General features: G+C 35.9%; 1 protein-coding gene and 1 long non-coding RNA gene across 25 annotated transcripts in view; one reads left to right on the forward strand and one right to left on the reverse strand.

Moving 5' to 3' along the window:
* The window catches only part of iqsec2b (IQ motif and Sec7 domain ArfGEF 2b), a 176,056-nt gene extending 153,792 nt beyond the window's left edge, over nucleotides 1–22,264 (forward strand). For 5 of the 19 annotated variants that reach the window (XM_068223168.2, XM_005167237.6, XM_073910895.1 and 2 more), the window contains 8 exons: nucleotides 168–334; nucleotides 504–643; nucleotides 3,717–3,842; nucleotides 3,972–4,071; nucleotides 5,887–6,048; nucleotides 8,124–8,321; nucleotides 13,263–13,333; nucleotides 18,285–22,264. In XM_068223168.2, coding sequence (XP_068079269.1) covers nucleotides 168–334; nucleotides 504–643; nucleotides 3,717–3,842; nucleotides 3,972–4,071; nucleotides 5,887–6,048; nucleotides 8,124–8,321; nucleotides 13,263–13,333; nucleotides 18,285–19,685 — 2,365 coding nt within the window. In that variant the 3' untranslated portion in view covers nucleotides 19,686–22,264. Of the gene's footprint in view, nucleotides 1–167; nucleotides 335–503; nucleotides 644–3,716; nucleotides 3,843–3,971; nucleotides 4,072–5,886; nucleotides 6,049–8,123; nucleotides 8,322–13,262; nucleotides 13,334–18,270 lie in introns of all 19 variants that reach the window. The other 14 variants (XM_068223173.2, XM_073910903.1, XM_073910904.1 and 11 more) reach the window with 5 other exon arrangements.
* Nucleotides 1–27,528, reverse strand: part of LOC141375883 (uncharacterized) — a 266,551-nt gene extending 239,023 nt beyond the window's left edge. For 2 of the 6 annotated variants that reach the window (XR_012384684.1, XR_012384685.1), the window contains exons 1-3: nucleotides 12,728–12,832; nucleotides 4,014–4,069; nucleotides 3,700–3,833 (exon numbers count right to left, since the gene is read on the reverse strand). This is a non-coding gene — a long non-coding RNA (uncharacterized lncRNA). Of the gene's footprint in view, nucleotides 1–3,699; nucleotides 3,834–4,013; nucleotides 4,070–12,727; nucleotides 12,854–27,381 lie in introns of those variants that run through there. The other 4 variants (XR_012384681.1, XR_012384683.1, XR_012384686.1 and 1 more) reach the window with 3 other exon arrangements.
* Nucleotides 27,529–27,769: the final 241 nt, after the last annotated feature.

Raw genomic sequence — 27,769 nt, forward strand, 5'->3', positions numbered from 1 at the left:
TGTTCAATAGAAGAAAGAAAGTCCAACAAATGAAGGGACAGTAAATTCTGACTTCATTTTTAGTTCTAGGTGAACTATACCTTTAAAGAATCATGTTTTATCATGTTTACCATGTTTTATCTGCCCCTCAAATATTTGCTCTCAAATATTACTTCTCTATTTCACAGTCAGAGGTATTGCGTTTGTAATCCAGCACTGGTAAGACAGTTCCAGAACCCAGACACCATCTTCATCCTAGCGTTTGCCATCATCCTGCTCAACACAGATATGTATAGCCCCAATATCAAAGCGGAGAGGAAGATGAAGCTGGACGACTTCATCAAAAACTTGCGAGGTGCTGTTCAAATCCCTCTCTCTTAAGCGTCACACATTCACACACTAGATCTTACTCGAGGGGTCAACCCGCAATCTGCTTTTAAATGTGTCATCTAGCTGTGAGGGATTTCACAAGCGTATGCTAAATCTCTTCTTGTGTGTCTGTCAATTTTTTCTTCCTTTCTCAGGGGTGGATAACGGTCAGGAGATCCCACGTGACTTACTAGTCGGAATCTACCAGCGCATTCAGAAGTGGGAACTGAGAACCAATGATGACCATGTTTCTCAGGTCCAGGCAGTAGAGAGAGTCATAGTGGGCAAGAAACCAGTGAGTACTACCGAGTGGTTTCTCAAAATATGAGTCTGTTTGGATCTTTGAGATTAGTCATTTTGCTGACTAAAAATTGGAACTACACTGCACAAAGCTGATTGACAAAAAGTCAAGAGTACAAATATTGTTATGTAGCTTTAACTTATTTAAATAAGTCAAACAGGTTTCAATTAAGTTTGAAGGCACACAGTTTAACTTAATATTTTAGTCAGTTTGATTGATGTAAGTTGAGATGACTAAAAAAGTTCATTTGATTCAACAACAAAAAATTAAGTCAGCAAGATTTTTTACACTGTAGATGTCAATGAAAAGTCAAAGTTCCAACTTCAGTTTTTATGCAACTGAGAGGTCTTCACACTTGCAGGCTGTACATAATACACCATCTGATTTCTCTTTATAATATATAGTTGAAGGCAAAATAATTAGCCCTCCTTTAATTTATTTCCCACAGCACTGTTTAAAGATCCCCTATTATGCATTATAAAGGTCATATTTTGTTTTGGGGGTCTCCAACAACAGTCTGATATGCATGCAATTATAAGACACTTTCATTGTCTTATAATATGCATTTATTTTACCTAATTATTCCAACGACTCCCAGATGATTTGTTTAGCGATTCATTTTGTTCCCAAACCAAAGTCCCATACATAATAGTATTGACTGCTCCATCCTTTAAGAGCAAATGGCCGATGAGTCCCGCGTTGCAGCGTAGGTTATTGTACCCAAAAAAAATAAAAATAAAAAACAGGAACAAACACAGCACAGGGTTGGTTATACTGTGATTTTGTTGTAAAAATGAACTTTAACTCTTTATTCCCCACAGCCGAATCATCATCTTCGTGTCATGATCAATCCAGTGATCCCCTCTCGCTCCACTGGTGTCTGAAGGGAAAGGCGCATTCACATTTTACCAGATCCAGAACTACACATTTGATGCAACGTAGATGCATTCAGGCAAAATATTCAAAATCCAACACGATTAATTTATTCGACTCTGAGACTCTGAATCAATAGTTTTAAACAAGCTGCACTTTCAGATTTAAACCTCGGCTGGATGTTTTTATTCACTTAGTGCTGTGTTACACACTGCATGGAAGGTCATTTTCAAAAACCCAAAATACGGGCTCTTTAACTGAGAACACATTTATACATAATAGTTTTAATAACCAGTTTCTAAAAATATTTGTTTTGTCTTTGTCATGATGACAGTGCATAATACTTCACTGGTTATTTTTCAAGATGATAGTATTCAGCTTAAAATGCAATTTTAAGACTATGTTAATTAGATATACTAAGCAAGTTAGGTTAATCGGGCAAGTCATTGGACAACAGTGGTTTGATCTGTAGCCAAAAATAACTTTAATATTAATAATAATGAAATAATAATGAAATAATAATGATTTCTTAAAAGGCTAACAATATTGTCCTTAATATATATATATATATATATATATATATATATATATATATATATATATATATATATATATATATATATATATATATATATATATATTATTATTATTATTATTATTATTATATGTTAGCCTCTTAAGAAATCATTATTATTTAATTATATTACCATTAATATTGTTTTTTTTCATGCTTTTAACCCAGACAAACTAAATGAAAAATGACTTTCTCTAGAACAAAGAATCATTTAAAAAAATACTATGAAAATGTCCTTGCTCTGTTAAACATCACTTGGGAAATATTTGAAAAGGAATTCAAATTTCACTGGGGGGTGAATAGTTTTGCCTTCAACTGTAAATCAAACTGAACCGTATCTTTGTATCACAATATATCAAAAAATAATAGAAAAGAGATGGAACAAGAAAAACTACAAATAGTATTGAACGTGGAGTAAATGATTGTCTTCAGATCCATTTTTTGTTGTGCTAGTTGTAAGCCTCTTCACATTTCAATAGTAATGATTAAAGTTAATAATCTAAGTGTATTTCTATGTATTTTTATATTCTGGGTGAGGTATAAAACAAAAAAAATTCATCCGATTAAAATTTATTGGGCCGATAATTCCCATAATTCTGACAAGCAGCCCAAACTGTCTGTCAGCAAATGTAGATTTGAACAACTGCACACCCATTCAGATCCGCCAAAGTGCGTTCACGCGGGCTGTGGTCCCATGGACACAAGTAACAGCGCTAAAAACAAATGCTGAATCAAAACTTTTTTAAAAATCCTGAATCAACATTGGAGCTACTTTTGCATGCTGGAGGAAGGATGAGACCGTAGCATAAGTATTTGTTATGTGTTATGTGTATTCATCTGAACTAGCATGCAAGTATGGCTCAGTAATTAGTGTAATTCCATTAACTCGCCGGTTGACCAATGTGAGACTGTGATAGAGACTGATGTGTGAGACTGATGAGAGAGTGATGACCAGTTTTGCTTGCTAACTACTCAACAGAAAATGTGCTAGATATAATACAGTTTTTCATTCGGAATTGTAGTATTATAAAGTACTAAAAAGTTTTCTAACTGGTGAACGACATGATCTAGTGGGTCTTGATTTCAGGAGGTGTGGGTTTGGACGACAGGGAAGGAACTGTATTTGAAAGATATTATGCAAACCGGTTAGCATTTAGGCAGATCACTGCACCTTTAATGAAGACCGCAATAATAATAGACACCAATGAACGCATTTATGAAGGGATTAAGTGTTCTACAAACAAGTTTAAATGGGTACAAATACTTTACAATAAATCAAAACCTCTAGTGTTAAATTAATGTTAGTGATTAAATAACTCTTAATCAGAAAAATCACAGACACTGTACAAGGACTGTGCTTGTATGCTAATGTACACATAAAAAGTCAACTTTGGGCTGATCTTTCAGACTATTGTGTGGACTGTATGGATTTGGTTTGGGTTAGTTGAATAAATTAATAATAAATACATTTCAGAAGATATCGAGTAGACATTCTACAAACTCTCTGCAAGTTTGTGACTTAAATGTACTTGTCAACAGAATTCATAAGGAGGATCATCACATGATTTGATAACGATTAGTAATGTGAAAGTGAAGTAAATACCTTTTCTTTGATTAAAGGTTTTGTCTCTGCCTCACCGGAGACTGGTGTGCTGCTGTCAGCTCCATGAAGTCCCGGACCCTAATCGTCCTCAGAGGTCTGGAGTCCACCAGAGAGAGGTCTTCCTCTTCAACGATCTGCTTGTGGTAATATTAATAATCCATTATTCATATAACAAAAGATTTGGTCTTACACTTTAGCAAATAATCTGCATAATTGTGTCTAGTAAAGTCACTACATATTAAATAGCTTCTTTTTCTTTATTACATTACAAGGTTACAAAGATTTTCCAGAAGAAGAAAACTTCAGTAACTTACAGTTTCAGGCAGTCCTTCCCTTTGGTGGAGATGCAGGTTCACATGTTCCAGAACTCCTGTAAGATTTTAAACTGGTTACTTATTGTTTTTCTTACATATTCTACATATACATCTACATGTGTTTATACAATACCTCAATAGTTTGTGTCAGAAGTTTTCCTGACACAGAATAGATGTATTTGATTGTATTTATTTGCTCCAAAAAATAATTCAGTATTATTTTAGTTTTATTATAACATTCAAGTCTTATTTATTGTACTATTATATAGTAAACTTAAAAAATACTTAAAAAAATCATCAAATATGAAAACAGTTGTCCTGCTTTATATTTTACTGGAAACCATAAAACATCTACTCGAGATTGTCAGATGAGTAAAAGGTTTAAAAGAACCTGAAATTGAAATTGTTCAGTGTTCCCACTCTTTCAAGGATGTTTTAATGCTCCATTAATCTTATATTACAACCCAGTTGTAATTTACACCCCCAGCATATGTAGCACCATGAACGTCCTTACTGAACTTGACATTTCACATATACACTTAATATTTACATTACAGATGTAAGAGCAATGATGATGTTTTTAATGTGTCATTTTCAAAAAAATTAAAATAAATAAATTTAAACAATTTTAATTTTACAGGACTTGTAACATAATTCACTATTAGTAATATTCAAATCCAGTTTCTAAAATATTTTGCATTATTGTCAAAGTTCTTGTAGAAGATTTAAATCTAAGATTTTTAAATTAGGAATTTCTCATTCTTCATTCTGTTTTTGGCAGCAGCACAGTACAATTGTTGAAATAATACCATAAAAAAAATTCATTTCAAATTTAATTCTAGAACTTTCAAGGGCCCATATTTGGTTTTTGAGTACTTTACAAGCATTGAATCCATATGTTTGAATTAAAAGTTCTTGCAGGCACTTTCAAGAAGTGTGGAAACTGAAATGATAAATACTCTCATATACATTTACCTTGCTTAAAATAGAAAGTGTTGTTAAAGTGTAAAATGTTGTTAAAATATACAGGTTTGGTTTTTATTTCTTCTTATAGCTGTAATTAACAGTTTTTATCACTATATCTGAATTCAAATTATATTTAATGCTGGGATTTCTAGGCGTGGATAAATGCGAAAAGTTTCTGTAGTTAATATTAACTACATTAGTTTCATTCCATGCTAAAATACACTGAAATATCATACACTGAAATATTAAGCCTATAAATTTATGTTGTACAGTTGAAGTCAGAATTATTAGCCCCCTTTTTATAGAATTTTTTTATTTTTTTAATATTTCCTAAATTATGTTTAACAGAGCAAAGAAATTGTCAAAGTATGTATAATAATATTTTTTCTTCTATAGAAAGTCTTATTTGTTTTATTTCTGCTAGAATAAAAACAGTTTTAACTTTTTTAAACAACATTTTAAGGACAAAATTTTTAGCCCCTTTAAGCTATATTTTTTTCGATAGTCTACAGAACAAACCATTGTTATACAATAACTTGCCTAAATACCCTAACCTGCCTAGTTAACCTTATTAACCAAGTTAAGCATTTAATGTCACTTTAAGCTGTATAAAAGTGTCTTGAAAAATATCTAGTCAAATGTTATTTACTGTCATCATGGCAAAGATCAAAGAAATCAGTTATTAGAGATGAGTTATTTAAATCATTATGTTTAGAAATGTGTTGAAAAAAATCTTCTCGCCATTAAACAGAAATTGGGGGAAAAAATAAACTGTAATAAAAATAAAAAATAAAAAGGTGGCAAATAATTCCTGGGGACAAATATTCTGATTTCAATTGTATTTATCATTAAATATATAATGTGTTATTTATTTCATGGAATATATTGCTGTCTTTCTTTCCACTAGACTATCCTCATGGTGTCAGACTAACATCAGCTATCCCTGGTGGTGAGCGTAAAGTTTTGATTGTGTTCACGGCCCCCAGTCAACAGGACCGCACACGTTTTGTCAGTGATCTGAGGGAGAGCATTGCTGAGGTGCAGGAAATGGAGAAATACAGAGTGGAGTGTGAGTATAGCGCCTTCTGCTGCTCTCAGAAATCAACTACAGTGTTTTCTACCCCTCTTCTGGTGCTTTACTACAAATTACCTTATAGGGATAGTTCACCAAAAAATTAAAATGTATTCACCCTCTTAGAAGAAGATATTTTGAAGAATCCTGCAAACCTGTAACCATTGATTTCCATTGTTGGATAAACAAATATGATGGAAGGTTATAATAGTTTTGGATTTTTCATTAGTTTTAGTTTCTATTTAGTTTTAACTTTTTGTTTTCAATTTCAATTAGTTTTAATTAGTTTTTAGAGGCAGATTTACTAGTTTTTATTAGTTTCTATATTTTGAAATTATTTGGTTTTAGTTTCCCAGAGATGGGTTGCGGATGGAAGGGCATCTGCTGCATAAAAACTTGCTGGATAAGTTGGCGGTTCATTCTGCTGTGGCGACCCCAGATTAATAAAGGGACTAAGCAGACAAGAAAATGAATGTATTTAGTTTTAGTTTAGTTTTTATTAGTTTCAGTATTAGTTTTATTTTTTTTTCTAAATAAGGATATTTGTTAGGTGCAAGATTCAAAATCAACAGAATAAATATTGTATAATAAAAATTCAGTCAAATTTTTTTGAAAACTGTTTTTAGAGGACACATGAACGCTATCATCAAATTCAAATACAGCAGCCCACAAGATAACAGCCTTAAGTACAATATGTGTGCATGGCTGCATCTGAGGTTAGATACACAGTAGTGATGGGAAGTTCAGATCTTTAACGCGGATGTTAGGAATCAACATTATGTAGTCAGCAATAGTAATTTCTGTCGGTTAAAACATCATGATCTGAAAAATGTCTTACAGTAAAGTTTAGCAACCCAACTGAATCATGATTTGCTTATTTAAATTCCATTACGATTTTCTGTTATGAAATAAACTTACGTTTTTCACCAGAACCTTTCATTTAAGCCCTTGGTTTATCCCCGCTGCAGTTAAGTGATGTGCGGATCGATACTAAAATATCTATATCTCCTATACCAGCATTGTGTGTTCTAGAATTGATTATCTTATCAAAATATCGATATTTCAGTAATTTGAAGCAAAAATTTTGTTTATTGGAAATAGAAATAAAGTGGAAAGTAACCACAATTATCCTAGTTTATCTGAATATAGCCAACTTAGGCAGAACTACTTTTTCTTCCTCCTGCCAAGTCATGTGCGTAATATGGCACTGTACGTTAATTTCCCAAACAGTATTTTTTGGGCAAAGTATCGGTATCAGATCGGTATTGCCGATACTCGCCTTTATTTTACTTAGTATCGGATCGGAAACCAGTGGCATCGCACATCACTACTCCAGTTGTTCAAGTTTAGCTCACTTGCATTCTGCCATACTGTTTGTATTTGGTTCGCTGAATCGCGCGATTGACAGCTTCTCAAATTTGATATCAGTGTAACGTTATTGTTCTCATAACTGAATAAGAGTATATATTGGATTATTTAGAGTCAGAGGGGGGAAGTAGTTTGTGGATGAGTGCTTACTGGAGACGTGAATCGTTTCAAATGATTCAGTTCGATTTGGTGAACTAGTTCAACCGGTTCACTTCAAGATCCGGATACAAAGATTCGATTGTGATACAAAAATAAAACCCATTATTAGGCACAAAAGTGTTAAAGTAATAGTTTAAAGTGTCTGTATTTAACGCTGTCACCGTGCATTCACAAACAGACCACTGCTTACTTTTTTAATGCACATGCTGGAATTTAATGGGTAAATGTGTTTGTGTCATAGTTTACCACATTTTTCTTGGGAAAAAAAAAGTTTATCCTACTATCCCAAACTCTCAAATTGATCTGCATATGGCATTTGCGTTAAGAAATTTTTTAATGCAGTAATCCAAAATGCTCATAAAAATAGGTGAATGAAAAGCTACTGAATTTTCAGTTTTGAGTGAACTATTCTTTTCAAACTAGATAAAAAAGCACATTCCAAACACCTTGCTTTAATTAGTTCAAGCAAATCATGCTTGGTAAAGATAAAAGGTGTTAGTTCATAAACCGTCCTCTCATGTTTCTTGCGATTTATCCTCCTGCAGCTGAGCTAGAGAAGCAGAAGGGAGTAATGCGGCCCAGCCTGCTCACCAACAGTATTATGGCAGGAGGAGTGGGCGGGGTCAAGAATGAAGTAGTGAATGGCACTATGGGAAGGCCTAGTCTGGATGACAACTATTCACCAGGAGAAGGCCTTAAACGTACTGCTCTCAGCTCCTCACTGAGGGACCTGTCTGAATCAGGTGAGACACTATGCTATGCCAAATGAGGGGCAAATATAAAATGTTAAATTAACAGTTTATACCAGTGGTCACTAAATTTGTTCCTGGAGAGCCTTTGTCCGAGTTTAGTTACAACCCTAATCAAACACACCTGAACAAGCTAATCAAGGTACCTGGTAAAGCCGTGGTCATGCTGCACTTTTCTCCAATAGACTTTCATTCATACTCGCACAAATACGGCAGACTGGAAACGCAAGCTCATGCGACAAGTTTCGCAGTTCGCTGCGTTGCAAAGTTCAAGCTTGGTGAATTCTGACCTAAAAAATTACATCATATGACTGTGTGAGACCAATCAAAGGTCAAAACATGACTTTTTTGTGCAGGAATAATAAATATGGACCGATCTCTTACTTTTTTAACATCTAATCATCTTGTTTAATCCCACCCTTTTTTGCAGCGTCAAACGATAGAATTTTGCAAGCTCAAACTCTAGTGTGACTACTGCATTATACTTAAAACTTCCAAGCATGTGTATTGAGGCAAGTTGGAGCTAAACTCTGCAGGGCATTGTGATGAACAGAACGAGACTTCATGAAACAATTAAAACATCATCATTTTCATCCGCTTATCCGGGGCCGTATCGCGGGGGCAGCAGTCTTAGGAGAGATCCCCACACTTCCCTCGCCCTAGACACTTCTTCCAGCTCCACCGGGAGGATCCTGAGGCTTTCCCAGGCCAGCCGAGAGACATAGGCCCCGTTTACATTAGTGCGTTTCAGTTTTAAAACAGCGTTTTAGAATGAAAACGATCCGCGTCCACACTTGCGTTTTACCCAGCGTTTCTGAACTGCTCTCCGTCCACACCAAAACGCTGAAAACGCACATCACGTGACCACACACACACTCTCGGGCAAGCGCTGCAGCATTTCTACCCAGATAAGAGCTCTGCTAGTTGGACTGCGCATCAAGCATCTCCCGCTGGATCTAATCTCGCTATATTTGCTAAATGTGATATTTCATTCATCTTGTTGTCTTTATCTAACGACATAGGCCTATTCCCTGACTTTGGTCATTGGAATCTATTACTTGTTTACTGGTAACGTGTTTTGTTTAAGCGCAAAGATAATGATTAATCCATGTACATCGACTGATCGCTTGCCTTTATTTACTACGATGTATAAACTTATTGTAAGTTATACTTTTATAATGGCCATTATCGATGATTAAAACTGATATTCAGCAAAAGAGAGGGTGTGTTTCGTATTTTCACTGAAATTGAAAGGTGGCAGTTGTTATAGGCTCCGTTTTGTTATAAATATCCACACAGTGAAGATGACGCTCATATTATACAGCACGACGCTTCAACATTTCTGCTGTCTGTTAAGTTTCTAATATTAAAATGAAAATAGGCAGTTACTTAAATCATGTTTACATTTTATTGTTGAGAAAGCCAGGGCGATGTGAATGAAGTTATAAAGTACACTGTTCCCTTTGAAGATTTACGCGTGTCCTCTGTATATTTTCCATATCAAACTGAGAAAGGGGAGACTGCAGCCTTGATCAAACTTGCAAAGTCTGAACTTACAAGAAGAGGATGCGAGACTGAACTGTGTGTAGGCTACTTAATATTGAGGAAAAGCCCCAATCAGATAGGCGAACGTCTGCAGCCCCGCCTCCGTTTTCAGATGTCTCTGTCTTTCCCCATCCACACTGAGACGGAGCAGCAGTGTTTCAGAATGAAAACGGCCTCTCCAGTGTTTCCAAAACGCTCCGTTTTCGGCACTCAAGAACTCTGGCATAGTGTGGACGGATGGCGTAACCGTAACAAAACTTATGCGTTTTAAAACAAAAACGCATTACTGTAAATGGGGCCATAGTCCCTCCAGCATGTCCTGGGTCTTTCCCGAGGCCTCCTCCCAGTGGGACATGCCTGGAACACCTCCATAGGCGTCCTGGAGGCATTCAAAAAACCGTTATGAATTCCATTATATGGAGGACTGTGATGTCACCGGTATGGCGCAGCTGGGGCCCCACCCTGGAGCCAGGCCTGGGGTTGGGGCTCGTAAGCAAGCACCTGGTGGCTGGGTGTTTTCCCACGGAACCCAGCCGGGCTTAGCCTGAAGGAGCGACATGGGACCATGCTCATGCAGGCCAACCACCTAAAGGGAGAGTCATAAGGGGCCGGTGGTCGAAGGTTATGACTAAGACAACCTAATCTTCGGGCACACTGAAACAGTAGAAGCAAATTTCATTTTGGGAGTTGGTATGCACGATCACATTGGCACCCTGTTTAGTCACGAAACGTTAAATGTCGATGGAAAACACGAGCAAAAAGTTTGGCATGAGACGGTTTCAAGGTTTACCGCGGTTTAAAAAAGTCAAGGTATCAAAAGCGCAAAAATGTTTTGTTATACAATTTCTAAGATATATGTAGTGGGTTTTTTAAGTGTTTTTTATGCATTGCAAGGAGATCAGTGTTTTTGCTAATGAATACAGTAGAAGTCGGTTTATTTGAATTATGTAGCCTGACATGTTTACTGTTCCAAAATATTAAAAATGTTTCCTAAAATTTTATATACTGTGTTAAATGGGGGGAAATAAGTAATTTTTTACTAAGACATTTAAAAGGAAATTATTTTAGAGCAGTATCCAAGGTTATCATACCGTCAGAAACTTATACTGGCCCATGCCTAGAATAAGTATGCTTATTGGGATGCAGCATGTGTCTAAACATCAGTTTCGCATCAACCATCTCTAGCAAGGCCCTCCAGAACCGAGATTGGTGACCCCTGGTTTACAGAAAAATACTAATTTTGTTGACATTTACTGTTTTTCATTTTATAAGACTTATATTAGACACATCAGTAATTAATTTTTTTTTTTTTTTTTTGGATTTAGACATTTGTGACCCTAGACCAGAGATTTGTTAAAGCTTTCAGTTGATGTATATTTTGTAGGATAGGACAATATTTGAAATCTGAGGGTAAAATAATCCAAATACTGAGAAAATCGCCTTTAAAATTGTCTAAATAAAATGCTTAGCAATGCACATTACTAGAGTTCATACACGTTTTTACTGCTAAAATTTCATGACTTTTCCCGAACTTTAAAGTGCATTTTTCATAATACAATGTTTCATGTAATGTCTACATATTCATGTAAAATAATAAGAAAAACAATGACGTTCAAATTTTTTTTACAGAATATCATAAACATGCAACCATCTATTTTGTTTAAATTTGTTTTTAAATCTATGTAAAATTGATTTTAATAATTCTTACACAGCACTTACAATGTGAGAGCAATTTTTTAGACAAGGACAGAAAAAAGTAAAGACAACTAACCTATATTTCAGTTAGAGCTGCACAATATATCGTTTCAGCATCGATATCGTAATGTGTGCATCCGTGATAGTCACATCGCATGATATGCAATGTTGGGATTATAATGTAATATAGACTTTAATCATAATGGAGTAAAAGTTTAAAGAGATAGTTCACCCAAAAATTGCTTGCCATTTTTATTACACACTTCACTTTTTTCAAACATTTGAGTTGTCTTTTTTTTTTTTAAATAAACGCAAAAAGAATATAATTTGATAACACTTATAGTATTGAAACAAGTGAAGTGAGAGTAAATAGTGAGTACATTTTAATCTTTAAGTAAACTGTCCCTTTAAGGCCTGTGACTATGAATATTTCAAATTTTAAAACATCCGGCCACAAGACATGTTTTGTAACTTTAATAAAGATTAAATAATATTCAATTAAGACGCAGTGTTGATTATTCATGTATACCTGAATAGTGAATACCTGAAAACTAAAATTCACTTTTATTGTTATATTTTATTTATCTAGGCTTGTAATTTATTTGCTATTTATTATTTGAGATTCACTATTCTACAAAATCCCCAATCAATCTAAATAAACCTGTGAATTAAATCATCTGGTGAATTTGTATTGACATCGCAATATATATCACAGTAATACAAAATATCGGAATGTCAGATTTTTCCAACATCATGCAGCCCTAATTAAAGTATAGGCTACATATATTTGTTCAACTGATTTCCATGACTTTTTCAAAACTTTATGGGTTTTTCTGTTTTTCCAAAACTTTTCCAGGCCTGGAAAATGCAAGTTTTCCATGACTATGAATATTTTGATATTTTTTACAGTTGTAAATTGTTAACAAAAATGTTAATGTAGGATGATCATTAGACTGTTTAATATTCTTGTTATTTTTTTGTCATAAAAGAAAACATTTGAACCATACAATGTTATTTTGGACTAAAATATGTTCATGCAACATGAGAGTGGTTTTGTGGTCCAGGGTCACATTTGTGGACACAAACAAGAAAATACATCTTCTGTTTACATTTACCGTCGTTGTATAAAGACCAATGTATACTTCTTTTTCATACATTACCGTGCATGCAAAGTTGAAAGTCTGTTTAATAGCATGCCCTGCAACACACGTGCTTGAAAAACTTATGCAAGGTACACATTTCCTTCTTGCTCACTGTCTTGACTGGGTGAAACAATGGCCAAGTTCAGTGTCGACACCTTGTGGACAAACTAAGTAATACACACGCAATTCAAAGCACACTTTGTGTTTACTGTAGTAGATGACCTGAGTGGTACAGCGTGGACAGTCAGTCAGAGAATATATATAATCATTTAATTTTTAATTTTTTTTTTGGTGAAGAAAAGTGTAATATGGGACAAATAAAAAAAAAATCATAGTCAGAGTCAAGAGATGGGAAAATAGGAAAAAGGACATCTAAACATCCTAGCAGAATTTGGACAGTGGGCTACATCTACAGTTCACGTCTACCTTTCTTAAGATGAAACTCACTTATCATTCTTCTTATGTGAAAGAAAAATGAAGTATACTTTGGTCTTTACACTCAATCACACACACATACTGCAGTTGTGACTGACATCTGCTAACTGGGTAACAGGGAAACGCGGTCGCAGAAACAGCGTTGGTTCCCTTGACAGTACAATGGAAGTAAGTCTGAGTGAAGCAGAGGTCTGTATCTTTAGTTTTAGTCCCCACATCCAATCCACCCGCATGCCTGCCTGGAATTCCCACGAAACACTGCGCCATCTTGCATGTGTCCTGACTCCTTACCATAGACACATGTATGTGCATCGTGTGTGACCATGTGTGGTCTGTGGAATGTTAAATGGATATTATTACTGAGGCGATGAATCTATATTGTCAGTCATTGAGACTGCATGTGAAGATCTGCAGCCACCCAGGGCATTGTACAATATAGCGTTTTACTCCGGGACATCAAGACTGGACAACATCTCATTTACCCTGAATGAAATCTGCATGAATCTTTGGTATAAACGTTGAGAGTGACATGTGGATTTGTTGTTTTATGGGTTTGATGTGCGTTAAATATTTTCTTTTGTTGTTGTTGTTGTTTGTGTTGATATTTTCTATGTGAAACTTTATGCATGCACAAGTGGGGCTGTGATTTAAGTTCTGTTAATTTTTATACTTATTATTAAACCCACTTTTTATTAAGTGTCCCGGATAATTCTCACATTGGAATTTATTTTAATAACATCTTTTTAAGGGGACCTACTGTGCAAAAATCACTTTTATGGTTTAAACACATTTGTGTGGCAATAGTGTTTAAATATAACCAGCTTCCAATTATAAAAAATAATAATTTTATATATATATATAAACATACTTTATAAAAACTGCAGAAACACTTTGATTGACATTCTCCGTTAGTAAATGTCATTAGAAGGGAAAAGTCCCACCCATTAGTCACAATCTCTCCCTCATAAGCATAGATAGCACTGAGGCCATAATCACACTAGGTACAGTTGCCTCGAACCGGGCCAAAGCACGCTTGTCCCTCCTCCCGTCTCCCCCGACCGCCCGCGCTCACACCACAAACGGGCTTCGGCACGCTTACGTCATCGCTGCTGCGCTGGTTCAGTAAGAAGCACTCTCTCACTCAGCAGCACAGTGGTGATTTCTCTAGTTGTATCGTTTCAGTCGTTTGATATGCCGTCAAATATTTCGCCAAACAGTCCTTAGGGATGCAGGGACACGCAGTCAGATATTTCGCCGAACAGATCCGCCACTTTTGGCGCTCATAAACAATCATAAAGCTCTCGTGCTGCAGGAATGAGGAGGTCTGCTGAAGGCGCACAGCTGTCGTGAAGTGAGGAGTTTGCGTCTTTAATAAACTACGGCAGTTTGCGTTCACTGAACAGTAAGAATTGATAATAAATCCATATGAAACAGTGCCTTAAAAGTCACGTCTCGCTTTCAGTTTCGGGCTTTGGCGCGTTTTGCACTCACACACAAGCGTACCGCCCAAGTGAACCGGGCTTAGACACACCTCTTCCAACCGGGCCAGGGCCGGCCAAGTGAACCGTGCTTGAGCCCGATTCAGCGCACTCACACTTCTCAAACGATCCGGGAAACGGGCCTTGGCACGGTACGGATGGCATAGTGTGAGTAGGCCCTGAGTGAGAAGAGGTGTCCAGGGGTCTCATGTACAAGGACTTGCGTTGAATTAATACAAAAACATTGTACGAACAACAGGGCCGGAGCAAGCTGAACTACCGCTCTAGGCAAAGGACAATCACGTCACCCTAAACCCGAAAGTGAAAACGAAAGTGACTGGTTAGCAAAGTGAAGACCGGGGGTGGTGGTTTGTCACAGATTAAAGTGAAGATGGGGGAGGGGTTGGCGGACACCTCTCTCTAGATCGCCTCTATGGACATGCCGGCCCTGTGTCAAAGCTGTTTCTCTTTGTACATCCGAATTAGCGTGAAACTGAGCGCATGTGCATGAGCACAAAACCCCTCCCTGGCTCCTCCCCTTAATAAATAGGGTAATGACTCTGCTTTGGCAAAACCAAACGAAAAAGCAATAGCAAAAACAAGTAAGTAGAGAATCACGCAATGTGAATTGGAGATGTTCCTATCGGAGGTAGACCGAAGAAAAACGGTGTAAGTTGTAAGTTTGTCCTCTGAAATTAATAACAAAAGAAAAAAAAAAAGTGGGAAAATTTAGCTTAGGCGGTTAACGCAGTGATGTCTGAACATCGCACTGTGAGTGAATTAAAAAAGAAATGGTCCGATGTAAAGGTGCAGGTTAAGAGGAGAACAGCTGCGCACCGTCAAAGTGTGGACCGAATAGGCGGGGGAACAGGCGATGATGAGCTAACACCCTATAAGGAGAGAGTTGCCTTAATTGTGGGCGACACTTTACTGTCTGGAGTAGTATCCGTGTCTGTGGGAGACACAGATGTGTTAGAGCAGGGGTGGCCAACCCTGTTCCTGGAGAGCCACCTTCCTGCAGATTTTAGTTAATACCCATATCAAACACACCTGAACCAATTCATTAGGACCTGAACAACACGTGATAATTACAGGCAGGTGTGTTTGATATGGGTTGCAACTGAAATCTGCAGGAATGTGGCTCTCCAGGAACAGGGTTGGCCACCCCTGTATTAGAGGAACACTTTGTCAGGGCAGTTTAGCAGCATCCCTCCTCTCTCAAGGCAACGCCACCGGCATTTCAGCTGCCCAATCGCCCGCTCTACAATTCTTCACTCAGTTTGTGCAGTTTGGTCAGTTTGCGGGTTGTTAAGGGGGGTTAACAGCCACGTCTTTAATGGATAACTGCGGTCTCCTGATATGAAGTTAAATAATTAGGCTTAATAAAAATTTTATAAAATTAAAAAAAAAAAAACTTAGCTGGAATAATATCTTTAAATACACCACTCACCAAGAAGCCACCCCTCACGCACCCTGCCACCTTGGAGCCTTTGGATTTGACCTTTGACAATGTCCTCTAATGAGGCCAACACTGCCATTGCCATAGACTAAGGGTTGTATACATTTGTAAATGCTTTTATGTGTTCTAAATCACATAATTGGTAAAAAAAATAAAACATAAAAATAAAAACATATTGTGTCAATTAACCCATTTTATCAATTAAAAATTAATAGCAATGTTTTTCTAAAGTGTTGGTGCAATGCTTTGTAGTGTGCAATTTAACATAACTGCCTCTAGGAGTCGCCAATAGAAATAAAACTACAGTTGGCACAGACCAACACAAATTCTTACATTAATTTCATCGTTAGTAAATCCAAACATCAGCATAAAACCTGGCGTATGCAAAGTTTTTGTGCGTACGCATGTTGATACATGAGGCCCCTGGAGTTTTCGAATTGTGCCTGCCGAAGATAATGTAAGCGACTAAAAGGCATTATAAATGTGGAGTTTTAGGATACACAAAGGAACACTGATGTAGTCTCAAATGAATTCTTTTGAAAATTTTTCACAGAGATAACATTAGTACTGCTTTGAATCTGATGCTATGATGAGGCATAAACTGTTTCTATCCAAAAATGTGAATTAACTTTATGTGCAAAACTGGATTATCACATAAAAAAGTGCAAGTTAAGCTGCGTTTCAATTCAACGAGTCAAACAAATGAGTATTCAACAAAATGTCACTTCCTGATTAACTGGCGCCAAATATCAACAGTAAAAACGGAATTTGCTGTGGTAGGAGAAGCTGCGTGAATCTTTTCTTTAATAAATGACTTGTGCCTCAGAAGACTATGCTGACATGCAGTGATCACGCTGTGGCGTTTAAAGGCGTGCGACACAGGGTACAGACACTCTTGATTAAGGTAATTAATAGTATAATAACACTAATACTAAAATGGTTAAGGCATTTTAGAATGATTGAAACAACATTTCAGATATTTTACAGTGTGCTCAACCTACTGGTTTGTCCATTCACACACATTTTTATCATGACATGATCTCTTGTAATAAAACGTGAAAAATTACATGACCTTTTTAATGCGCATACTGGACTTTGCTGTGTAAAACTGTAGTTTATGCTCATCTTTTTTTATCGAATAAAAAGTTTATCCTACTCAGTTATGCGCATGTTTTTATGTGCAATTTCAAAATTTATGCACATCTTGCCGTTTCCATCAACAGTTTTTTTTTTATGTGCATATTCAAAATGCGTACAAAAATAGGTGGATGGAAACATAGCCATAAAGATTTGTAGCCCCACTCAATTTTAAAAAGAATGCTAGGAGCACAATCTCATTTGAATTTAAAGCAACAATCACCAAGCAATCTCATTTGAATTTAAAGCTACTGTCATCATAACGACACAATTACGATGAAAGCCAAAAAGGAGTAATTTCAAAGAGTAATAAAAAATTATTTGTGAGGTATTTTGAGCTGAAACTTCACACACACTTAGATTCACATCAGACACTTATTTTGCATCTTGTATAGAGGCATAATAGGTCCCCTAATATATGTGATCAACAGTCAACAGTTTAATGATTCATCAGTTCATTATTAGATAATCATAAAATTTTCACTTACATGTGTGAATAATACTTATTTAATTCATTGTTTTTGTTTATTAAATTGTGAGTTATATTTAATCTAATTATTTTTATACTTTATTGTCTAACTATTTATGCATTTCCACAAATGATTTATGGTTTTTCATTATAGATTAGCAAAATTTTCAGATGCTGTTTCAGTTTGACACTCTACACAGTGTAACATATTGTAAGCAAAATATTTGACTACAATACAGAATGGAAATAATGTCTCATTTGTAGATACAACAGCAACATTGGCATTTGGGACACATAATAGAAAGTTGGAAACCTGTGTTTGTGTGATTATGTTCTAAATTATAATGCTGACAGAAAGTTGTTTCATTACCCTAATCAACTCACCCCTCTTTTTTCCTCCCCACCCAACGAAACCACTATTCTCTCTGTATCCTTTTGCTATACTTTCTTCCTCTATTTTGTGTATTACCCACATTACCTTCCTGCTCCTCTTTGCACATCCTCTCCTCTCTCCCAAACCCTCATTTTCTTTGGTTCTATGTCCTTCTCTTTTTCTCCTTTCCCCCAACTCTCTTTGTCTTAGGGTTCCATCATTAGCAGTCCACGGCCTCACCAGCGTTACCCAGTAGCCACTGTTCTCCCAGGATGCTATGGGACAGAAGACTACCGGCCTCACCGCCCCATCCTGAGCCCCGGAGTGGGGGTGGGGGGTGGGCCGGGGCAGCAACACACACCTGCAGTGACTGGCGCTGGGCCAGTCTCCAACAGCACAGAGAGAGGAACGACTGGAATGGGGACTGGGAACAACAGCAACAACACCGGTTCTTTCCTGGGCTCCCTGTTTGGGGGCAAGCGATCCAAAGCCCCGGGTCCTATTATCCCCCCGGGGCCACCTTACCCCGCCCCTGTGGCCCCGCCGACTACCGGAGGCCCACCGCCTCTGTCCCCGTCCTCGCTGTGCCCGACGGACGGTGGACCTTCCAAGATCCAGGCCCTGCACGCCCAGTACTGCCACACTACCAGCAACAGTGTCAGTGGACAGCCTCCGCCCCCGTACTACCACCACCACCGCTTCCATACACAGACCGTACCCTCAACTGGGCAGCAAGGCCTTCATACTCTTCAGCGGGTCACCTTGCCTCGTCGGCCGCTCCCCAACCCCTCCGTGCACTCCCCATACCAGCCGATCTCCCAGCATACTTTGCAGGGTCGCTACGGGAGCATGGGCAACATGGGCAACATGGGCTCCGGCCTCCCTCCCCCCCTTTCTCCTCACTCCCCACTCTCCCCTCACCCGCAGTTTGCTCTGTTCCACACACAGCCTACACACTCGGCCAGAGGGGGCGGCATCAGCAAGCCCCCTCTCACGTTGTCACACTCGCAGCCCCACCCGCACGCACACTCCCACACCCACCCCGCCCATGTGCAAACACCGCACCCCACCTCCCACCCCGTGCACCAACCTCACTTCGTCTTCGCCAGCCCTCCGCCTCCGCCCTTCCCTGCTCCCACTCAGCCGCCTCCAGTCTCCGCGTCCGGCACTGTCCACCACGGGCCGCCGGCCGCCCAGTATCTGCCCCAGTATCCACCGTTGTCCTCCATTCCCCCTCCCCCCCTCCACTCCCCTTTACCCCCCCCTTCCTCCCCCCTTACCCCTCTTACGCCTCTCTCCCCTCTCCCCCCCCAGCACCAAGGCCCACCTTCCCAGGCCGGGGGTCAGCAAGGGCCCTCACCAGCTCAGACTGGAGCCGTACCTGGGGGGACGGGCACGGTCGAACGCGCCAAATCCAAACCTACCAACCGGATCAGCACGGTAGTGTGAGCCGGGGAAAGTCGCGAGGCTGGGGTTCGCTGAAGGGTCCTTTAGTGGTCGGAGGGGGCACATCCTCAAGGGTGGAGGAGCTAGGCAGGACCAAATCCGATAACAACGCCAGTGGGAAAAAGAAGCGCAGCCTGCTAAGACTCTGCTACTTTCACCTGCGCTTCCCGCAAGTGTGACCGAAAGGGATTCATTACTATAAACATAGTTGGTTGGAGGCTCTCAGGTAGATTAGTTTTGAGGGATATATATATATTAGACAGCAAACATTTAAGACATGTTGCTTGTCACTAATTTGGCTGTCAAGCCAAAACCCTACTTAACTACTCCTTCAATGTCATATTCCGACAAGATCTATTAAAGCATGCAAAGACTTGTGGACATGCGTACAAAAAACTCTGATAGAAAACTGTCAACTTGTTCAACTGCATACAGCCATACAGATAAAGTGGTCGCATTTTGCTTTCGTCACATCACAGGCATTGGAAAAACTGTTTAAGTTGCTTCACCTGGGAAACTGTTTAGGAGTTGTGAAGACCAGAGAGTGAACAACAATGCCAGAAAATCAAAGCACAGTACATTCAATGATTTCATACATTCCAGTAATCAAAGCATTAGTCAATAGCATTCGCAAGATGCAATAATATTTTCACTGATGTCCACTTTCAAATAATTCATTACTCTTTTTGTGCACATCTATAAGGTGTTAATAGAGATATATCTACAAAGCAAATACCTTACACCTGGTTTGATTGAAGTATGTCAGTATTTGCCTGATCTCTTAAACTCTTAACACACTAGCCAGTTGTAAAAAATAAAGTGTATGTGGACGTCCTGTTTGTAATCAAACTATCATCAAGAAATATTAACCTGTGTATATAAAATGATATTACATTTTAACACAAATTAATATATCAGTAATATTATATTTCATCAATGAACTTGATGTTCTTACCTACGATCGCGCCAATATTGTGTTTAAAAAAAAAATAACATAAATCAAACGAAAAGCCATTTTTCATATTTCGATCTATGAGTTTTGTTATGTTGTTTTTAAAGTTAAATTCCATATTTTGTGCCTAAAATCGAAACATTTACTTGTGGCAGCATTATGTTAGTTACTAACCAGTTTGGTCCAATAGTAAATTTCTTTTTAATGAATATCCCTAAGGGCTTGAAAGAATTTTAAAAGATGTCTACTTGTAGAGTAAAAATCATTGCACCAATTGGTGACCATTATCATTTACGTCTAAATTCTTCAAACATTTGTAGTAAATCTCCAGGAAGGATATGAGGCCCAGAATGTGAAAATGGGATCCAATGCACTTTAACAAACGAATGTGTTTTCTGAACTAATACAACTAGGGCTAGTGACACACATATGAAGGAAAGAAACATTCCATGAAAGTTTGTTGCCTCTTTATTGTCATCAGTCTTCAGATCTGAAAGGTCGGTATTAGGGAGCTTCAATCGGGTCCTTGCATTAAAACTGCCAATCATACTTTACAATGTGTTTTTATTCAATTTTCTGCTGTTATATGAATGTTTGCTATGAATTTAAATGATTATATCTCTTCTTCTTTTATGTTATGAAACTACAGATGTTATAAAATAGGATTCTTGTAAATAGGAAATGCTTTGACATTCGGCGGTGAAGTGTCAAGGACGTGTTTTATTGTCGTTGATCATTTTATGGACAAACGCACTTGTCTTTACAAGTGTCCTTAAATGTTGGAGACTTTTTATGGGTATTATTTAATATATTTTTTAACAGAAGTAGTGTAACAGTCATGATGTTTATGATTCAGCTTTGTGTGCAGCTGATTTTTTTGTTTGGGCTAAATTTTGAAAGCGGCGTCATACTTTAGTTTTCAATAATTGTTTCCCTCATTATGAATAATGAGGCGGAGGAGAGAACCAATATAATGAGTTATCACATTAATACAAACGTTTTAGTTGATCTATATGATAAATCAAGGGGATTTAGCCATAAGTAAGGCCTTAGTGTAAGTACTGCTTGACGTTTCTGTTTGTGTGGATGCCAAACGTGATCTCAAGTGCTGTTGTATATTTTTGGACTGGGCTTAACGCAGATGCTCAGTATTATTTGTCTTGATGTGATGCTAAGTTATTGTGTGTAAGATATTTATGCCCTAGTGATCAGCACTCCACGCAAATAATAGGACAGTATGTTGAATATTAATGGGGCTCCAGTTACAAACAAATTAATAGATTCTAATGTGAAATGAGACAGAGTACATCAATGAGAAATTCACAAGTTTTTAATTGCGTTTATTTTATTTCATTAATGATTTCCGAAATCTTTTTTCATCAACCGTGTGTCTTCCCGCTGTGAATTTTATTGCATGAGTATGTCTGTATTTACTGAGCTCTGTAAAAAAGAAATTGTACATAGACTGTCATAGTAAGAGTTAATATTGACAGTGTAATAGGAAACGATGTCAAAGGAGTGTGATTGTGTGTGTGTGTGTATGTGAGTATGTTTGTGTGAATGTGTATGGGCAGGTGGCATTATGTGTAGATGATCGCATATTTATTTTGATCCAAGAAGATTAATTTTATTTGTAAACTTGTACAAGTGTGTATGTCAAAGCAGATCGAAGTGTAATTTTGAAAAAAGGTATATGAAGTCATCTTATTTGTGTACAGATTATATGAAATTTAACAAAATTCGGAGAGATGTGAATATTTATTGCCTAATATTATAAATAAATATATATAAAGTGTCTTGACACCACTTGTTGTTGTTGTTGTTTATATTTGTATCATTTACTTTATAATTTTTTTTTTATTATTTGCCTTATATTCATTCATTCCTTTATTTTCTTTTCGGCTTAAGTGGCTTTATTAAGGGGTCTCCACAGCAGAATGAACCACCAGCTTACCCAGCATATGTTTTACACAGCGGATGCTTTTCCAGCCGCAACCCAACACTGGGAAACACCCAAAATAGGCCTTTATTTGTCACATACACTTTCGCATAGTGAAATTGAACCCCCCGACCCAAACACCCATACACACTCTTTCACACAAATACACTACAGCCAATATAGCTTAATCCAGTGGTTCTTAAACTTTTTTCATCAAGTACCACCTCAGAAAAAAATTGTCTCTCCAAGTACCACCAAAATGAGCAGTATTGAAATACAATAGTGTAGAAGGCCCAGTAAAGCAGCTACAAATCTGCACAGTTAAAACAAAACGTGGCAGATTACCTCAGAAATATAGGCTTTATGTCATATATGGCATATTATATACATCATTTTTGATACATTTTTAAATGTGTGTAGCATGTACATGACATACTTCATTCCTTCGGGTACCACTAGAAGGAAGCCTGCGTACCACTAGTGGTACACGTACCACATTTTGAGAACCACTGGCTTAATCAATTCACCTAGTGCATGTCTTTGGACTATGGGGAAATTTGTTGAGCACTCATCAGATATGCAATAACAGGTTGAATCCCCATTCAGTTGTATATTTTTCCATAAAATTAAAGTGAATGGAGACTGAAAGGGGAGCAAGATGAGGTGAGTAATCGGATGAGTTATATATTCACTATATGACCAACAAATTATGTCACAAAAGTCTTTTTAGAACTAGCCTTGTCAATATTATCACATCAATCTATGGGACATTCTACCACAAATGTACATTTTTACTAATAAAAATTGTGACAGAGCCTGACGTTTAAGCTTGTCACCCTCAAAAGATTATACATAATCAAGCATAAAATCATACAATTCAATGACTGAATGCATTCTTGATCACTGTCAGCTTCTCCTCAAATGATGTCACTTCCTTTGAGTCCTTAAAGGTGTATTGTACGCATTTTATGTTATGTAAATGTAATTTTAAAGCAAATGTTAACTTAAACTTGATATTTCTGAAGTATTTTTTTCTAAATAACAGTTTTTAGCATAACAAAACTATTAAAGATTCAACTGGGCTGAGGACAAGTACAATCACAGGGTTTGTACATTTGTAAAGTGTTTTTAATAAATAAAAATTAATAAATCTAAAAACCAAATAGATGGCTTGTTCCTTTACCGAACAACTATCTCCAAATCTTACCATAACATATAAGATCTTTTGTATATGTAAATAATAAAAACTATAAGGGACATTCTACCAGAAACGTACATTATCTGTCCCTGAAATAAAAAACATAAATACAGTGAATAAAATGTATTTCATCCCAAAAATTTCTAAAATGGACTGATGGTTGAAGTTGTTCTGTTAAGGAACATGTCGTTTATTTGGTTCTCAGATGTATTCACGTTTTATTAAAACACTTTACAAATGTACAAACCGTGTGTTTGTACTTGTCCTCAGCTCAATTGAATCTACAGCTTTAATAGTTTTGTTATGCTAAAAACTGTTATTTAGAAAAAAAAATACTTCAGAAATAGCAAGTTTAAGTTGTTATCGTTCACATCAATTGATTAAAAACAGGAAGTTATAAATAAATTCTACAAATATATATAATACAAATAAATTTACAATTGTCCCTATGTTTCTGTCCGTCACATTTGCATTAAATTTAACATAAAATGTGTGCAATACACCTTTAAGGCTTTGACTCGGAAGTGACATCATTTGAAGGATGCGTTCAATGACACAATTTATTGATATATCATTAATTTGTATGTTTTAAATTAAATACATCTTATTCACTGTACTTATGTTTTTATTTCAGGGACAGATTATGTACGCTTCTGGTATTATGTCACATATTTTTTCTATAAAATTAAACTGAATGTAGACTGAAAGTAAAACAATGAAGTGAGTAATTGGATGATTTTATATATTTACTATGACCAAACAATTACGTAACAAAACTATTAAAGCTGTAGGTTCAATTGTTGAGGACAAGGACAATGACTGAGTTTGTACATTTGTAAAGTCTTTTTAATCATATATATATATATATATATATATATATATATATATATATATATATATATATATATATATATATATATATATATATATATATATATATATATATATAATAAATCTGAGAACCAAATGAATGACATATTCCTTTACAGAACAACTCACAGAAATCAACCATCAGTTCATTTTAGGAATTTTTGGTAATTGTTGTTTTTACTATTTACATATACAAAAGACCTTACGTTATGACATGAAAATAATATAAGAAACTATATGACTCCAAATATAAAATTATTTTAAAAGCAAATGAAGGTTTGAAGTGTTTGTGCTTTAAAACGTACACTGAAAATATGCAAAAACCCATTGACAAAACACAAATATTCAATAAATAATCCAAATCCAAGCGTGACAGGCTTTAATACAATATCAAACAAAGACATAATTTATAGGCTTATATATTTATAATGTTAAGTTATTTGTGAGGAATTATATGCAAATGTCAACCTTGTTATGAAAAATTTTTATTTTTACCAAAATTTCACATCTGTCACATCCATAACAAAGCTTTTTCCTCATAAATACAAAATAAAATAAAATCCATATATATATATTTTTTTGGATCTGACTCTAATCCTTTTGATTAGCATTGTTGCTACCTTTTTTGGTCACATATCAATAACACATGTTTACCTTAATATATAAAAAAATTCACATATTGATTTTTTGATCCCATAATTCTGTGGTGACTTGTACTGGAAAACAGATCTTTCAATATAAGGTTAACAGTGCTTTTATTTTTTGAGTTTTTACTGCAAATATAGGGTTTATGCATGTTTCCCCAATTTAAATTTAAGACTTTTAAAAACATTTTTAAGACCATCATGAATGAAATTTTAGACTCATTTAGCCTCACAAGGGCTAAACATAAGGAATTTTTCAAAAACCGACCTGTAAATTGATTGATGTAATGCTGTTTAAATTTCTCTGGAAGAATAAAACGCACTATGTTAGAAAATCAGTTATTTTAAATTCCTATAATAAGGGCGGCTTAAACTTCATAGATTTTGATTCACTTAACAATACCTTAAAAATAAATTGGCTTAAACGCTTTCTCCACAATCAATCTTCTATTTGGAAAGTAATTTTTCTCAATTAGGAGGCATTGACTTTTTATTAATGTGTAATTTCTCAATTAACAAACTTCCTATCAAACTTTCCAATTTTCATCAGCAAATGCTTCAGGCTTGGAAACTTATTTAAAAGCACAATTTCTCGCCACACAAGTTTTCAATTTGGAACAATTGTAATATTTTACAAAAAAGGAAATCTATATTCTTTAATAATTGGTTCAGTAACAGGGTGATATTAGTAAAACAGTTATTTGACAGTAATTGTAATTAATTTACTTACTCTGTTTTTACTGCAAGATATACTCTTGCCATATCTAAAAAAGAATTTAATATCGATTGTAAGGCCATCTCCTCTGAAATCTGTATGCTTTTTAGAAATAATAATAATAATTCATTGATTTCTGCTTGTTCCCTTAGTCCTGATTCTACTGTAGTTGGTTCGATTTGTTTCTCACTAAAAAATCCAATCATAAAATCAGATCTTTATTTTTGGACCTTATCATCTCAAATCCTATTTCTTATTGGAACAACCTCTTTGATGATATTAAATGTTCGTATGTCTGGTTGCTCCCCCAGAATTTTTTTTTTAACAAATAAAATTAAAGAAATATCCTTTAAAATTATTCACAGGTTTTATCCCGTTAAACAATTTTTTACAAAAATTCAAAAATGACATAGACATCTCTTGCTCTTTTTGTGAAACCTCTTCTGAATCTGTTGCTCACTTGTTTTGGGAGTGTCCCACTGTTAAATCTTTTTGGTCGGATGTAAACTCTTTAGTTGTCCAAAAGGTTTGTGTTGATTTTTCTTTAAGCTATCGACATGTTATTTTGGTGCTTTACATTAAAGGAAAATAATTCCTTAATTCAACTTTTTGCGTAAACTTCATTTTATTTTTCAAAATTTTTCAAATGGCCTAAATGGAAAAGATTAGTTTATTTGCCCTATCAAAAATAAATAAATAAATAAATAAATAAATAAATAAATAAATAAATAAATAAATAAATAAATAAATATATATATATATATATATATATATATATATATATATATATATATATATATATATATATATATATATATATATATACATATACATATATATACTTTAAATACATTTAATAATACAACCATACATTGTTAATAAAAATATTTATTTTACTAAATACCAAATTTACTACATTTATTATTTTATTAAATAGTGTGCAAAACAAGATCTACTTATATCTATACACTTTTTTCCAACATAAATTTTCTTTAAAATAAAAAAACATGAACTAATGTTTTAAAATTTATACAAACTATAATAAACTAAATATATGCACAACAATCAGTCCAAGCTGGTGTCCTCAGCCGTAAATACACAAAGCACTTTTCAACAAATGTTATTGTAAGGAAAACAATAACCCATTATGGTAACTAGAGGTAAAAATGACCTTTTTGAATAATAAGTTTAAAGTTTCATTGAGTTGGATTGTTGGTGATTGTATGGGCTTTGGACAGGTTAGCAATGAACAAAGGGAAATTAAGACCTCTTTAAAATTGATTTAAGATCTACAACACCATATTTCAGTAAATGTAAGACTTTTTAAGGCCTAAAAATTGGATTTTGAGATTTAAGACATTTTAGGACTTTTTAAGACCCTGTAGGAAATATCACATTCATAATACTGGAAATGCTCTTGTGCAAAACCCATCACTGACATACGTTTAGCCTAGCTCCTAAAGTTGCTGTTTTTATAGGAAGGAAAAACAGAATAAACAGTAGTCTAAACACCTTTTTAAAGCAGATCCGAAGTGAGTATGATTAAAAACGACAGACCTGACTGCCTTTATAAGTGGTGAGCTGTTTTGATGTTGTGCCACTAGTTGTCGCTACCCATTTTGTTTTTCTCATATATCAGTTGACCTCTTCTGCGCAAATTTTACTCACTGGAACTACTTCTTTAAGAAAGAGGTGAAATATCACTCCGCGTCACGTCCGCTCTTTTACCTGCATCACTTGTACAACTATTTACAATTCGACATTACACGATATGCAGACCACGTTTAAAACACGTGAGAAATAATCATCCATTAACTGTTACACACAGAATGATATTCAACCCTACTCTTTATTAAATCTGATAAGTTCAAGGAACTAGTTTACATGTTACTCGAGAGGCGTGGAGGGATGAGACAGTGCTCGCATCCAGTCAAGTACGTGTTTT

Source organism: Danio rerio, chromosome 8 (assembly GCF_049306965.1).
Source record: "Danio rerio strain Tuebingen ecotype United States chromosome 8, GRCz12tu, whole genome shotgun sequence".
Lineage (NCBI taxonomy): Eukaryota > Metazoa > Chordata > Actinopteri > Cypriniformes > Danionidae > Danio > Danio rerio.